The sequence below is a fragment of the Boleophthalmus pectinirostris genome, unplaced genomic scaffold (genome assembly GCF_026225935.1).
Source record: "Boleophthalmus pectinirostris isolate CB_2022bp ecotype Guang Dong unplaced genomic scaffold, ASM2622593v1 HiC_scaffold_12, whole genome shotgun sequence".
NCBI classification, from domain to species: Eukaryota; Metazoa; Chordata; class Actinopteri; order Gobiiformes; family Gobiidae; genus Boleophthalmus; species Boleophthalmus pectinirostris.
Window position 1 is genome coordinate 23,622,322 of NW_026571018.1, and position 16,067 is coordinate 23,638,388.

The window sequence follows — 16,067 nt, forward strand, 5'->3', positions numbered from 1 at the left end:
TTGCATCTATAGCCCTAGTTTTATAATTATTAATATGGAAATAAATAACACAGAATTCTAACAGGTGAAAGAAAATGAGGAAAACATGAGTCTCAGAACAAGCTAATGACAATGTTCTTGAACTGTCTGTGGTCAATACCTGTAGCTTAAAATGCCTCTCAGTGCAAACATTATAAATACAGTATTTAATCTTGATAAATCCATCTTCATTGCATAACATCATATAGCAGTATTGCACTACATCTGTGCGTGTCTCACTCACACACACTCACACCATCCTTTAGTTTGTACACAATCACCAACAGTGGATGTTATAGGACACATATTGTTTCATTGATATATTTTGGACAGTTTCCCTGTCCCCCGCACACACAAGCAGACGCACAGTCTCACAGACGCACAGCTGCATTGTACAAGTGTTGAGTTCTGTTCCACAAGGACTAATATGTCAAGCTCTAGTGAGGGCGGCTCCACTAGAATGAATATTTCTCTGTAGCTTCCTGCTGCAACATTAAGATGGGAATGTTAGTAAAGTCAAAACCAAACTACGATTTGACCAAAAAAAAAAAAATCAGTGGGATATAGTTTGGAAGTGTTGATTTTTACAGACTCAGTCCCCTTACAAATAGGCATAAAAAAGATATATATATATATTTCTATATATATATTTATATATATAGGCCATTTATTCAATAAGCATGATCTAACTTTATTTTGTGTGGACAGTAGAGGGAAAATTAGACAGGAAAGTGGAAGTTAGAGAATAAAAGACCTGTTGCTCTCACACAGAGGAGTCCTTCACGCCACATGACTGTAGTCTTCACTTTGGAGGGGACATAGAGCACCCTATTACAAATGTGCTATATTAATGTTTAATCAATATATTTACTTCTTTCGTTCTCGTTTTATATTAATGTACAATTTAATCTTTGTGTTACTGTGTTACATTGGCATTTTAAGCCACATAAAGATGCTACTGTACATGCAATGCAATAGTAGCAATTGAAATTTCACCAAACCTCTTCAACCACTACTGTTTTGATTCATTTGAGCATGATAAACAATGTCAATGTCCATGTCTAAACTTGAATGATAAAACTACTTCAAAAATACTGTTGCAGTGAGTCCCCTTCAAAGTGTGATCACAGCCTTGTCAAACACACACAGACACACAAATGCCATGGCTTTTACTGTGTATGTACTGTCCAGGGAGGAGCAGGGGCAGTGGCTCACGTGTGTCTGCAGCTAAAGGGGGTGGGAAGGCAGGGGTTGCAATAGAAGGTCTGTCACAATAATTAATAAATCGACCTATTTGCACTACTGCAAATACTGCAAATTATATATATATATATATATATATATATATATATATATATATATATATATATATATATATACCAGGCCTCTGGTAGAGGACCCGAGCTGAATGAGGGTGAGAGAGACCTACCACCGTGGAAGGTGAGAAACACATTTATATATATATATATATATATATATATATATATATATATATATATATATATATATATATATATATATATATATGGAATTAAGTGGAATTCAGTATTATCATTTATCTCAAATTAGGCAATAAATCTGACTTTTCATTATTGTGACAGGCCTGTGCAGTGGGAGTGGTGCGTGTGTGCAGATAGAGCAGAAGGAGGGGGTTGTGGCTGTGGAGCTGCTTGTGCCTAGAGAGATAACATTCATCCCCCTGTAGAGGAGTGTGCCTGGAGACAGCTGAGCGTAGAGTCATATATATGTGTGTGTGATTGTGATGGCAGAGGCTAAACTATATGCCAGAGCATCTACAGTACTCAGAAGTATACAGGAATGGCCCCATGATTCAATTTCACATCGCTTCACATTGTCCTTTCTAAGACATGCTATAAAACACTTCCTTGATATTAGAAAGGGGAATGCATCCTTCCCAGTGTCAGTTTTGCTAATTATTTTTCCCTGCCTCCACCATATTTGAAAATGCATGCACAAATTTAGCATATTTCTCTATTGTTATTTAAACTGCCTTGAAGCAATGCCTCACAGTAACTTGAATGAAGCCTTGTTTTGAAGCTTTTGTTTAGTCGTGGTCATTCTGAACCAAGAGAACAGGGGTAAACAGCGCCTCCTGGTGGAAAAGGAGAGGACAGAAAGAGGACAACCCCTCTTCCATCCTGTGACAAGGCAGAGCTGGCAGAAGGATGACACAACTTTGTGATAAAAAGAGGGACCAGCGTCTTTTGGGGCACCACTATCATAGATCAAGAAGATTGAGGAGACCTTGTGAATCTCAAGTTCATCACTGGAAGGCTCCCTTTACAGTATGTCTCTAGCCCTGCTTACACCTACAACATGTAACACATACAGCTGTGTGTGGATCCTTTTAGGAAGTGGAGAGTTCACACAAGGCATCAAAATGTTTCACTAATCTTTAGAATGGACTTTCATATTTTAGTTTTGTCCCAAATGCTTCTACCATTTACATCTTTGAAACAGGTGGCACCAATTAAACATGCCTAATCGTACAGTCGCAAACACAGACATTGAAGGATTGTTTGGCATATCTAAATACGCATATATGTTGAATATGTTTGATTTTCTACTTTTGGCAGCGGTACTTAAAGATATCCACTTGGTGCATTTTAAAGCAGAGTGTGAACAAGGCCTCGGAGCTCAGCCACGCCTCATTGAACCGGGATATTGACGTCTTCTCTCAGACTGTAATTACACATGATGATGACTCAGTCCACTTTAGTTTTGGTATCGCTCTCTGCTTCCCTGTGGTCTCTCTCTCTCTCTCACGATTTTGTCTTGATATGCTTGGTTTGTCTGTGTCACTCGCGGTGATTGCCTAAGCACTGACTTTGCTGGAGGACAGCGGGACAGGCGTATGGGACTGTCCCGGCTGTGAGGGTGACAGGTGGTGCAGGACAGCGTAGGTGGGGGCGCTATGGTTCACAGCCTCTCCCGAGTGGGGATCCAGATGTAAGGCCCTGATTGCTCCTCGATCACTGTCTTTACTTTGTGATAGACCTCCTCAAAACTGTCACCCTCCACCACAGCTGCAGCCAGGCATGAAAACAGAGAGAGCAACAATGAGCAAAAAGAGAGATACATAAGAAAACAACAGGGGATGGACACTTAATAATTCACAAATGTCAGCAATCTCAATGCTTTCAGTTCCCCCATGCATATAATATAAAAAATCTTATTGTGTTTAATTATACGAACATATTAGTCGATAAAAGATTTAATGTTCAGCATCTGTTGACACTTTCTATTCACAACAGTTCCGTTGCTGCAAACACACATCCATCTTTAAATGTTTTACAACTCTGAATCATCCCATTGTATTCTACTTTACTTTACAAATGTCTGACACAGAGGAAAGTGGCGGACTGAGATATATTAGTCAATTGGAAAGTAGTTGACTTGGGGTATTTAAGGAGAAAAAGCTACGTAAAATATCAGTTCTGTAGCACATTGTACCTGTAAAACACTCGAGGAAGTCCTGTTCTAGTTTGAGGGCTCGATCCATTCCTTTCCTTGCTTGTTCTTCTGTCAGTCGAGTGTTGATCTCCCTGAAAACATATTTATTAACAACGTAGGAAGGTGTGACATGTTTAAATACATACATGTGACAAGATTTTAACATACAACACATTTTCCAAAGACTTGGGCCGAACAAAGATGGCAATTGGATGGAGCTGAGCAGCTTGTAGTCTGCGTACAGCATTGGCAGATACATCCAGGATGCAGTGTTTCCCTTGCTATTTGGGAAAAAACACAAAATAAAAACAATTACTCATAGGTTTCAGAATGATGAGGGCAGTAGTCATAGTAATTAACAATTTAAAGTTCCTATATTGTGCAAAATTGACTCTTATGAGCTTTAAACCATGTCATAATGCTGTTACGTCATCAAAAACATTTCTGGAGTTGTGTTTTGTTTACTTCACTAATGTAAGTAACCTTAGATGATGTAGCCTGTCTACATTTCCACCTTGTGATTTCATGAAGTGGTAGCTTTCAAGTTAACGCTACCTTTTACCTTTAGTTCAGTAGAGATGGGCAATTCCAGGGCTGAAATCATTAAAATGATTCTAGTGAGGGTGTATAGAGTGAACACAGTGGAGCACTTCCTGTATTGCATCACAAGGTGGGACAGAGTGCTTTCAGCTTGAAAGAAGAACTCGACCTAAATATGCAGGGTATGTGTGTTAAACATGTGTGAAACAAACTCCGGGTATGTTTTTGATGAGGAAACAACATTATAACATACATTAAAATACTGCATTATATGGGCCCTTTAACAATTTAAAACAAAATATCCAGTGGATTGGATTAGATTTCTTTATCTCTTATCCCTGAGTCAAAGCCCACCTGCTCAGCCACCTCACGCACACTCTGGACACTGGTGCCGTACAAGTGGCTGTTGTACTGTCCCGCCTCGATGAAGCGGTGACTCTGGATGTCCTTCTCCATCTGTTCCCGTGACGACACAAAGTGATAGTCCCGCCCGTCCACCTCGTACTCCCTTTTGGGCCGCGTGGTGTCTGTCAAGGCAAGTGACAACTGTTTATAGAGATCAACACTGACGCTTTGAGGATTTACGCCAGTGCAGTTTCTCTCAGAGGAACACATCATGCACAGAGAGAGAGAGTTTTATTTGACAGCAGTAACACTTACGTGGAACACAGGATCCAAACTTATCAGGGAACTCGGACAAGAGGTCGTCATTTACCCTGTCTTTAACGGGACCCAGAATGATGATGGGCCTGGCGTAATGGACTGAGCATTTCAAAATAACAAAAGAGGAACATTTAGAAAAAGCTCAAAACACTTCAAACAATAATGTCTTTTCCATTGATCTCACCTTCTACTTGAGTGACAGTCTCATAACTGTGTGAGAGTTTATCTCTCCCTGCCAAGGACACACAGAAGAATTTCAAGATGTAACTTAATATATTACATATATTTGATAAAAATTTAATAACATGTATCATTTGTCTTATACATACAATATTCACAATAGTTCACAATATTTCATTTAATTAGAAAGTATTTTACTGTCCGATAATCAGGAAGTGCTAGTTGTTAGCTTTACCTTCACAGCAAAGATCCGCACTGGTCTCTGAACGTTGTGAAAAGAGCTTATAAACTCATCGAGGTGCATATTTAGGATGTTCAGAATACATAAGGTAAGTGAAGGATAACTTCGGACCATTGCAAGCTGGTGTGTTTTTTGCGTTTTTAAGACGGGTACAGCAGCTTTAAGATCCAGACAAATTACCTTGAGGGCCCAAACTGTCACGCCCATGGTCCTGTAAGAAAATAAAAAAATTTTTTTTTTTTTTGTTTAAACATTTGATTGACGTTGCCTTGTTGTGTTAGTGACTGATTTACCCTCTCTTTGGTGTTTACACGAGACCACTCTTTTCTCTCGACTCTGAAAAAACACAATCATTTTTCTAGTACATTGTACCAAGTTAAACATTTAGTATTATTGTGTATTGTGGTGTAGTAGTAATCACACTCTGGTCTGACCTGAGTTTGCTGGGGATGAAGCCCACCTCCTCTGCCTCATTTTGGGGGCTGACTCTTCTCGCCTGCCACCACTCTTCATCCCCACAGTCCAACACGTGAAGCACATCCCCAAATCTGAAGCTCAAGGCCTGGCTCAGGAAACCACAGTCTGCTGTCTTGTCATAGTCAAAAAGAGCCCTGGAAAGAAAACACATATTAGTTATTGCAAATACTTGTCCATTGGGTGATTAGTACAGGTCTAATTATCGCAACTTGCTCTTCCTCTTCTTTAGACAGATTGTTTATAACACATAACACATTAATACTTTAACATGAAAAAGTCCAGATTGAGTTTGTAGAAACATTGTGACTCTCTCCCCACCCCTATCCCAGATGTCTCTACACAAATATCAGTCTCAGATTAGTCAGTTGGAGATTTAACCAAAAAGCTGTCAAGAGTTTTACATACATGGGTTGTTTCAGAGCAAACCATAACACCAATCCCAAAACAATAAGAGGAAGATGTTTAGAATACATTGTATTCACATTTATATTTCTGTTTTAGTGCTGTTTTATAGTACCATTACCACACACTATGAATTTGCATGGCTCATTTATAATTAATGAGATAGGTGAAGTTTGCATTTATGTATTTTTAATGGGCATACCAACACGGAGGCTAGGTCTATACTCACATTATACATCTTTGCACTAACTGCAGATCTTGTAGAAAAATATGTTCACAACATTAAAACTCCCTCGTATAGTGTAAGAGTGTATAGTCACATTCATAATTTAACATTAGCCCTGAAGGGAAATACTAAAACAGCTGCAGCTTGTATAACAACAACATGGTAACAGCAGTGTGCAGCGTGTGATTAAATCTTCTTTAAACAGCTTTTTTGAAAGGCGCCAATGATCTGAGTTGTGTTAGCTGATGATTATGACTTAGACCTGTGTGTTGTGATGGTGGTACCTGATATAAAAGCCTCTCTTTGGGTTGCTCCGTAGTGTTGTGGTCCCAGAGCCCATACTGCTGTTCATCAGCTGTTCTCTCAAGTCGTGAATCTTGGCTTCAAAGCGGCTGTACTCTGAAGCACAACACTTACACTTACTATGGCACTAGAATAAGACGTAAACTCACTATACATATAATGCATGCTATCAAAATACATAAGTGGGATGTACAGGATGGGTTTTTTCAGTTACATTTACATATAGAAAGTGTAATCTTATGTGAGTAAAAGTTTTGGTTACTCTTCCCACATTGAGTCCACAAGTGACAAAAGCTTATGATGACAATATTTAATGATTTGAACATTTATGTTTCTTACACTGTTCCTTCTGAATTAATTTATTTTTCCATCTTTTTTTGTCTAACTTTTAAAAATACCAGCTTTGACCAGATGTGCATTATTTAATGTTCTGTCCCTCCAACTGCATAAACATAAAATTATTAATTAGGTGTTGCATCCATTTTACTATTATTTTAACTTGAGAAGTGGTTTCCCAAAATACTCTTTTACTTTCTTGAGTAAATTTCTTGGACTACTACTTTGTATTTCTACAGTTTTTGTCTACTCTACCCTTCTCTGTCAAAAGATGTATTTTAAGTTTTGAAAAGTACTTACCATCTGGTCTGTACTGAGCGATTATTGTCACAGTCTGACCAGCGTTCTTGAGTGCTGCTGCTGCCTGTTCGTGTGTGGCCATGCGCAGGTCAACCCCATTCACCTGAAACACAGCAAACAGCAGTCAAACCAAAGGGCACTGCTAAAATGGCCAACATGTGAGAAAAAGAAGAGTTCTTACACTGAGGATCTGATCGCCCTTGTGCAGCTCTCCGCTCAGGTCAGCTGGACCCCCTGCCAGGATGAAGGAGATGAAGATGCCCTCACCATCCTCCCCACCCACGATGTTGAACCCCAGACCTGTCGAGCCTCGGTGGATCAAAACTCTCCGAGGCTCCCTGCGACAACACAAGTGGAAAATAGGTCACAGTGTAAAAGCAAGTGTACAAGAGAACTAAAAGGTTTATTGATCATTACTGACCTGGGGATATCATCATCTCCCATCATACTGTGCAGCACCGGGGAGAAGCGACTAGGCGAGGTGGGAGTGAGGGCTTGTGGGTAATCAGATCCTAGATAGTTTGGGTGGCTGAGGTCTGTATCCATGTGAGAATACGCTAAGAATAAAGAAAAATAATAATAATAATAATAATAATAGTTAATCATGAAAACAATTGAACTTGACACTTCACTGTGAATTTAAATGAGAGTGCTTTACAAGAAGCTCCAAAGTGTATTTTTGTTCACAGCTGTCAGTTTATGCACTATTTGGACTTGTTACATTGAAAATATTCTGCAGGCTTCAAATGTGTTTTAAATAGAATGTTTTAAATATAGCCTTTTATCAAGCAACTTCGACACATAACTATTGTCTGCTTTGATTGTTCAAGGAAACCAGACAACAAACCCCAAAATGCAGTGCATGTGAAAACCTTGAATCTATACAGTAATTTGTTGTCTTGCAGATTTGACATTTTTTGATTTTTTGTCAAAAGAAGATCTATTTCCATCCAATGTTGGAAATGAAACACCAGCATTTCTGCACACGTTTTGAACACATGTGAGTAACGCCTGAGGTGGTGCAGAGGCGTGCTTACTGCTGGTGAGGTCTGGAGGGTTGTAGGAGTTGGTCAGGAACAGGTTGTTGGGCTTGGCCACCCGGAGGTATACCACCTCGGCTGTGTTCTTCAGAGCCCCCACTGCATCCTCGTGCATCACATCCTCCAGACACACACTGTTCACCTGCACAAGAACAAGCACACAGGTCTTTCAGGGGACTCATTCATTTAAAGATAACCGACAAAATAAACAATAGTCTGATTACATGATACCCATCACACTTTTGATTTGACATTTCATAACATTTAATTTTTCTTTGGAAAAGTAACACAGCAATGCTCAAAAGGAGTAGGCAGAAACAAAGAGCAACCCTATCCACAGAGTTTCAAATGCATCTAGAAACAAGAATTGATCAATCTGTTTTAAAATATGTCTATTATGACATGCAGAAGACAATATTGTCTTAAATTTGTTTCTATAAATCAGTTTTTTCTACCAAATTTAAGATCAAAGCAACAATAGATCATAAAAGGCTTATGATAGATATTTTTCAATGTGTGGCATACTACACCCTTAAGAAAGTCAGCATTTATTTAACTGTTCTGACTGAAAGCACAGACTGCATTGCGCTACATATAGTCCCCACCAGATGGCAGTAATGCTGGTTTAATTGCAAATATGGCTTCCAGACAGTTTGATCCCATCCCACTCATTTATTAACATATTAATGAAAGCAGTTCCATGCCATGAAAGCTGCATTTATTTCTCTTGGCTCTGTGCTTAAACACACTGAGCCTGTGTGGAGTGAGTGAGAGACTGAGGCTGCGTCATGTGACTATGTGAATATTGTGTGGGTGCATTTCTGTATCGGAGCATTATGCATGAGAAACTCACCGCTAAGATCTTATCCCCAATCTGTAGACGGCCATCCTTGTGAGCTGCTCCGCCCTCGATGATCTTGGTAACATAAATGCTGTTGTCTCCGGGTATGTGCTGGTTGCCCACCCCTCCAGCGATGCTGAAACCTAAGCCTGTGAACAGAGAGCCAGAGCAGACTGTAAGAAAAGTAGGAATAGTTTCAGATGGGACAGATTCAGAAAGTTGGGGATCTGTCTTGGTGGAGGTGATATTTCTTTGCCTGGAATGTTCCACAGTATTTGTAGTAAACTTACCCACCATGAGTTAATAGAAGTATTTATTGCTCAAAATACATTCAAAAACAGCATTCTTACTATGGGTGGTTCAACTCACCACAGATCTTACCTGTAACTTGGCTTGCTTGCATCCATGGAAATAAGTATATATATCGGCATACTGTGTAACATTCCAAGCAAAGCTACACAATTTCCTTGGAGATAGATAAAAACAATGCCATACTGTGTAACATTCTCAAATCTATGCAACCTCCATGGAGGCAAGCAACCTGAAAATGTACATAGTGCACCTTTAAAACATTTCCCCACACAGTAGCCATACTTTGTCAGCACTTACCTTTGGGGCCTTTGATGAGTTTGATTTCGGTCACTTTTTCTGCTGCAGGTTTCCTTCGCAGAACATAGAGGCGGACTATAGCACCTGCCTCCTTCAGAGCCTCCACTGCCTGGCTGTGTGTCACCTCTCGTACATCCACATCATTCACAAATAAGATGCAGTCATTCACACTGCAGAGAGACAGAGGCAGGCGGAGAGTCAGCAAAAACAACAAGTCTGTTTTCATTTAAAGAAAGTGAATGTAATACATCGCCACAGGAGGCTAGAAGCACTCAATCTGCAACAGTAGCTTTGTCAAGGATCTAGTTTCACCATGGACATCCTGCCTCCTTTTGCACAGAGAAACCTCTGCTCGGGTTATATTAGGTTATGACAGTGAGTCTGGCCCAGGTGTGTGAGAGGTGGGAAACAATAATGAACTGGAAAATAACCTCAGATATCACAGCTGACAGGAGCAGCCACACAACTACAGTCCACAGCACTACACATCACTAAACACACACACCGCCAACTGCTATGATTCATGAAAGGAGTGAGGGGCGATGGCAGTGGTGAAGAGAAAACTGTTAATTTAATGTTTTATAAGCTGAATATTCCTGTGTATTCTTGTTCATTGTTTTTGCTCTGCTAATTCTAGGAGCATATATGGGAGATTCACTGTTTAAGCAAAAATATCAAAATTTATGGTCTGCAAATGCTGAACTTTAGTATAATTTGTAAGGAACAAAGTCCACATTAAGCTTGCCATTTAATCTTATCTTGTCTTTGGAGTTGAATAATGGTGTCACGTTGTGAAGCTATTGTTAAAAATAATTTCCATTTTATTTATTTACGCTGACAGACAAGATGCCAAATTGTGTGCTTGTTTTTGTTTCATGTGGTTAGATCCAGTATTGCAGAAATATGAAATACAAACCAGGTCAACAAATCTGCAATTTGATAGTTAAACAGCTACTTATATCATAAAATACTGAGCTGCTCATTGTTAAGTATTATAGAATGTAGTGGTGTCAGGTGAACACTAGTCTACTAAGATATGTGTGAGAGTGTACCTGAGCCTGCCGTCCTGAGCTGCAGCGCCCCCTGGGATGATTTTGGTGATAAAGATGCTGGGGTCATCACCCACATGGGGGTTGTCTGTCCCCCCTGCTATACTGAAGCCAAGGCCTGAGTTTCCCTACAAAGAAAACAGACAATTATTTATTTAAGACATTTTAACAGAATGACAGAACTATTTTGATACTCCAAATTAACACTGACCCTCTCCAGCGTGATCTCCTCATATTCAATTTCACCTTCTGTCCCATTTACCTGTAGAACAAAAAGTCTTAATTGATATCCTACAACAAATGCAAACAATGGTAACTGAAAAGAAAACATAATTTTCAAGATAATAATTTCAACAATTAGAGCTGTTAACAAAAAAACCCTAAACTAATAAGATTAACCTGAAATACAGTTGAACAAAATTTATAAACTAGCACCAAATTTAGCTTAAAAGGTTCCTCAACTTTATTCTTTCTCCTTCTTTCCTTGGACCATCTTTCCTTGTGTCTAATTTGCCTTCTGCCTTCACATCAGCTATACCTCTGCAATTAAAAAAGTCCCAGAGGAGCAGAAGCTACGAAAACTTCAGACAAATGCTTTTTTTGGTTGACCTAGAAAACAAACTTTAGTAGTGATGTAGCGGTGCAATAAAACTGATCAGAGAGACTCGACTTTTTGTTGAGGAGGCAGTGCACTTTTTAATCTAATCTATTTAATACAAATTATGTGTCTGAAGCAAGGTAGAACTAGAATAATGCATTTCTGTCCTTATGTTAAATAACTTTGTATAAAGCTACAGACTCAACAAAGTTTTTCCAGTTGATAAAGTAAAATTATATGGATCATATTAATATAATGTGAGTGTGATAAGGGCTAATACTCACATATGGCGAGCCGTCAAGTGTGTCAGTGTTCACCACCACAGGAGGCGTGTTTCCCTGGAGACACAGACAGAGGAGAAAAGTTATTAAGAAATAATCATTTTGAAATGGGGTTATTGTTGGAGTATATCTCCAATACATCCAGGCCAACAGCTCCATGGGAGCCTGTAGTTGTTACAGTGCTCTCCCTGCTTTGAAAAAAACAGTTACATATCCATGAAGAGTAGGACAGCCATCTGTCCCTCTTGTGGTCATCCAGTACAGTCAATTAGGCCCCTGTCCCTTGTCCCACTTATTTAGAGAATGTCCCATTTTTTCACTGAAGCCACTTGAATTATGAAATATTAGATTTACATTCAACAGAATATTTTTTCTATCTGAAATGTAGATTTTGGGTGCACTGGCATTCAGGGTTGTAATATTGTGATTCAGTCTCAATCTGTAAAGTGCTTTGAATTATTTTGAGCATAAATTTGTACAAATAAAGTTGCCTTGCCTTACCTAATATATTTGCACCTATAATTGCACAAACTCAGTTGATAAAAACTGTAAATCATTTGGTGTTTTTGGAGTTATTATCTACAGACTTACATTTCCTGATTCTCTCCACATGTCGCACTACATTCAACCTGTCCTTGTTTTCTACAATTTAAAGTGGTCACCTTCATAAAGAGTATTCACAAAGCTAACATAACTAAAATGGTGTGATGACATTTAGGTAAAACTCTGGGTTAGATTGCAAAATAGTGTAGCTTCTTTGATCAATATGACGTACAGTCACCCTCACCACCCACTACATTCACATCACAGCGCTGTGGCAGTCTCCTAGCACTTGAGCAAAAGATCGGGAGAGTGTAAGTCAGTGACAGACAGTTTGATGATTAAACAGTCAGAACAAAGCAACTTGTCTATGAAAGAACTGATGTGTTTTGACAATGTGGTTTGCAGCCATATTTTATCGTTGATGGATTGTACAGTTACACAAAAGCCACACACGATGATATCCAAAACATAGATGCTCAATTACAATACTCCACATCTGCTGTTTGGGTCAACATAATGACAACAATAACATAAACTAATTTGCACTGTGCATGGAAGAGGTCCTCTGCACCCTACAGTACGTCAATAACATAATTCCAAATAAAAAAATCTGTATAATATGTGAGAAAGAGCTACTACCAACAATATAAGGACATAAAAAAGTGGAGTATATAGTGAAAAAACTAAAGAGATGTACAATGTACAATGTACAATGAGATGCAAACAGCTGCTGTAAATGGTGGTAAACTGTGTTGTGACCAAAAATAAACTGGGCAACAGTTTTCTGCCTAGACTCTTCAGGGATTTTCAGCTAACATGCAATGTCATTCAAAATATATATTTTGTTTTAAATTGTTATATTTACTTATTCTGAAACCCTTGGATATCAGTAGATCATACCAAAGATGTATTTCAGGGACAATAGGGCAAAAATACATCTTGATTTACTTCCAGCTTAGGTCACAATTTGGGTTTATATCTTTATAAACTTCATCCTTCACTGTGATGGGGTGAAAACCCCTGTCATTCACTCAGACAATGACAGGCCAAAAGAGGGCAGGATGAGACAAGCAAAATACATTAAAATAAGTACTCCAGATTGCCAGATCATCAGATCTGATCACTCAGATTGGGATAAAATTTGATATGATCATATTTCCACATACAACAATGTCTTTTGCAATGGACAGCTATGGCTGTCTTTAAATACAAAATAAATGCCTGCCAAATATCACAAACATGGACCCCTGTCATCAGCAGTTTACATGGTTACACTGATAAAACATTTATTCTCCCTAATACTCAGGATTACTTTGTATGTACTTCATAGCACTACACCTTAATTAGCATTAATAAAACATGCGAAAAAAATAAAAATAAAAATAATGAACAAATGGTTTGTTAAGAATGATTCAAGCATAGTAACTACATTTATACCCTTGCCTAACCCAGCTCCTAACCCCTTAATATCGTGTCTTAAACATTTTTTCTTCATGCTTTCATAAGGCTGTAAATAGTGCTGCTGTTGTTGTAAAATGGTACCAAATATCCTTGTGCCAAACCTTGTTACAATACTGTACAACAATGTCCAATGAGCCACGCCGCTGAACATTACGTCAAATTCATCCTTATCTGGAGACTGAAATAATGAGTATAGCCAGCAGAAATCTAAGCCTGGTGCCAGGCAGTTTTCCTGCAGCGATTTTGACAAAGCCCCTCTCACTCTCTCCTCCTCTCTCTGTCAAGTCATTGGACATCAGGCTTGTAAGGATTTACTGTGTTTGGCTGCCATCACCCACCTATATTTTAACACCAACCTATTCAGCTAACTGGCCTCACTGTTGTGTTTTTACAGGCAGCACTCACATCCCGGCCACTCCTTATACTGTACACCCTGCTTCATTAACATACAGAGTGTTAAATGCAGTGTTAAATGTCACACCAACTATTATTTACTTACTGCCTATGGACATACTCAGGTATTCATGCACATAATATACAGTAAACACAAAGCTTCTTAAGCCAGTGTGGTTTGAATCGTGGTCCCAAGTCTGAAAAAGCAGGGGTTGGGAGGGAATCTGAAGTAAACAGAAGTGGAGGGTAATGCATTACAAATACTCACATCATTTAAGCAGAGCAGAATGTTTGGTAATTATACTTTTTTGAGTATTGTTTAGTACTTGTAACTTAATTCTAACTATACAATTGTAATTTGTTGCAAAACTTAAAATAACGCAAGTTACTGTCTGAGCACAGTACAAGTCCTAATCGTTCAAATGTACAGTTATCTGCACTCCATCACCTGCTCTGATTGGTCAGTTAAGATTATATGATGATTGTGGTTTAAAACAACATAATTTCACAGTAAACGGTTTCATTTCAAGTTCTGTACAAAAGATTGACCTAAAATTACACTAAAACCATGTTTAAAAGTAAGTAGTACTCTAAGTAATTATTTCCACATTGTGCTTTTTACTTTTATTTTAGTTCAACTTTTCAGTACTCGTTTCAGTGCTGTAAGTAACATGATTGCAAATCAACATACAAATCTTTGCTCACAAGTAACTAAAGAATTTGATTATGTAAAGTAGCCAATAGGAAAAACAAAGTGAGTACAATTGGTGGGTGAATCTGGACCTTTTAGAATTTGAGTCACACAGTAGTATAAATACATGACTCACACAATAGTATTAAACATTGTTGTCAGCAAAATAAAACATTCAACAGATAAGTCATTAATATACACAAGGAGCTATGAATTGTACAAAAAGAGTTCCTATTTTTAGATGTGTGCTGCAACTACAGTTTAGCCCACGAGATAAAAATGCTTGTATAACACTAACCACCTTTTTATTCATGCCATAAACGTACTCCCTTAGCCTGCAGCATTGATTGTTAAACTGTTACTGTTGGAGGAAAAAAAAACGCCAATATCATTAAGAAGAAGGAAGGAGCTGAGCTGGACACTGCCCAGAGGCTGCATTAGTGTTCGCGCACCTCACACAGCAACTGGGGAGGGCGGGATACATAAAAGCTAGCCACGCCATGCAAACTATATACTCTGAAACCATGTACTCTGTGAAATATATGCAAAGTCCAGCTTCTCGGCTTTGTCAGCAACTTTGGGTCAGCAGTAGTGAATTTAGATGGATGCTGCAATAGAGTATAAACAGTAGCCTGACCTCTACCTCTGGGTTTTCTGAGCAATTTGGGGCATAGGAGGCAAGACTTTGGTATCTTGTGCGAGAGAAAAGCTGTTTAGTGAGTCAGCTCAGATCACAGACGATTTTGTAACAGGAAACCAAACCTAATGTGTTTGTGTGGAGAAAGAAAAGAGGTTAATTCAACTCACAATTCAAGCACAATGCGCACATAATTTGTTTCCTATTGAATCATGGGTAATTTGGAGGAGCGCACAGGAAGATTATAGCCTGCGTTGTGAGGTCATTTACTGTTTGTTGGAGAGAAACTCGATTTGGAGATTAAGGCCAGATACGCATCTCTTCCCAAACATGAAGCTACAGCAACATCTGATTAGCATTTGTGAATTTAATTTCATACATATGATTACCCAGGCACTCCATAATCAGTTTTAAAGCAAACTATTTAAGGATTTGCAAATGCTAAATCAATGTACCTGAGACTAAAATTAAAATGTCAAATTCTGCATACCCTCTTATAAAGTCGTCGTTTCTTGGCTTTCCGTACGTTTTCGAGGAAGCGGGAGCCCACCTTTTTGGCATACCACACGGTCATGAACATTTTGCCAGAATATTGACATTTGAAATTTGTTTAAAATCCAAAAAATTAACACATGCTGTTTATTATGTGTCAATCCTCAAAAATACCAAATCCATTGTGGTTTTTGACTTCTGATTGTTATAAACGCAAACAACATATCATTTTCAGCAATAAAGGAGCAAGAAGGCCATGGAGAAAGACAAAA

General features: G+C 38.6%; 1 protein-coding gene across 2 annotated transcripts in view; it reads right to left on the minus strand.

The window, feature by feature from the left end:
• Nucleotides 1–1,621: 1,621 nt before the first annotated feature.
• The window catches only part of LOC110158421 (disks large homolog 4), a 30,423-nt gene continuing 15,977 nt past the window's right edge, over nucleotides 1,622–16,067 (minus strand). The window contains exons 4-22 of one of the 2 annotated variants that reach the window (XM_055148446.1): nucleotides 11,582–11,635; nucleotides 10,911–10,961; nucleotides 10,703–10,827; nucleotides 9,651–9,820; nucleotides 9,054–9,190; nucleotides 8,198–8,342; nucleotides 7,582–7,717; nucleotides 7,342–7,498; nucleotides 7,161–7,263; nucleotides 6,506–6,620; nucleotides 5,551–5,727; nucleotides 5,410–5,452; nucleotides 5,297–5,327; nucleotides 4,880–4,927; nucleotides 4,693–4,794; nucleotides 4,387–4,559; nucleotides 3,661–3,773; nucleotides 3,493–3,584; nucleotides 1,622–3,065 (exon numbers count right to left, since the gene is read on the minus strand). In XM_055148446.1, coding sequence (XP_055004421.1) covers nucleotides 2,959–3,065; nucleotides 3,493–3,584; nucleotides 3,661–3,773; nucleotides 4,387–4,559; nucleotides 4,693–4,794; nucleotides 4,880–4,927; nucleotides 5,297–5,327; nucleotides 5,410–5,452; nucleotides 5,551–5,727; nucleotides 6,506–6,620; nucleotides 7,161–7,263; nucleotides 7,342–7,498; nucleotides 7,582–7,717; nucleotides 8,198–8,342; nucleotides 9,054–9,190; nucleotides 9,651–9,820; nucleotides 10,703–10,827; nucleotides 10,911–10,961; nucleotides 11,582–11,635 — 2,079 coding nt within the window. In that variant the 3' untranslated portion in view covers nucleotides 1,622–2,958. Of the gene's footprint in view, nucleotides 3,066–3,492; nucleotides 3,585–3,660; nucleotides 3,774–4,386; nucleotides 4,560–4,692; nucleotides 4,795–4,879; nucleotides 4,930–5,296; nucleotides 5,328–5,409; nucleotides 5,453–5,550; nucleotides 5,728–6,505; nucleotides 6,621–7,160; nucleotides 7,264–7,341; nucleotides 7,499–7,581; nucleotides 7,718–8,197; nucleotides 8,343–9,053; nucleotides 9,191–9,650; nucleotides 9,821–10,702; nucleotides 10,828–10,910; nucleotides 10,962–11,581; nucleotides 11,636–15,793; nucleotides 15,884–16,067 lie in introns of those variants that run through there. The other variant, XM_055148447.1, reaches the window with a different exon arrangement.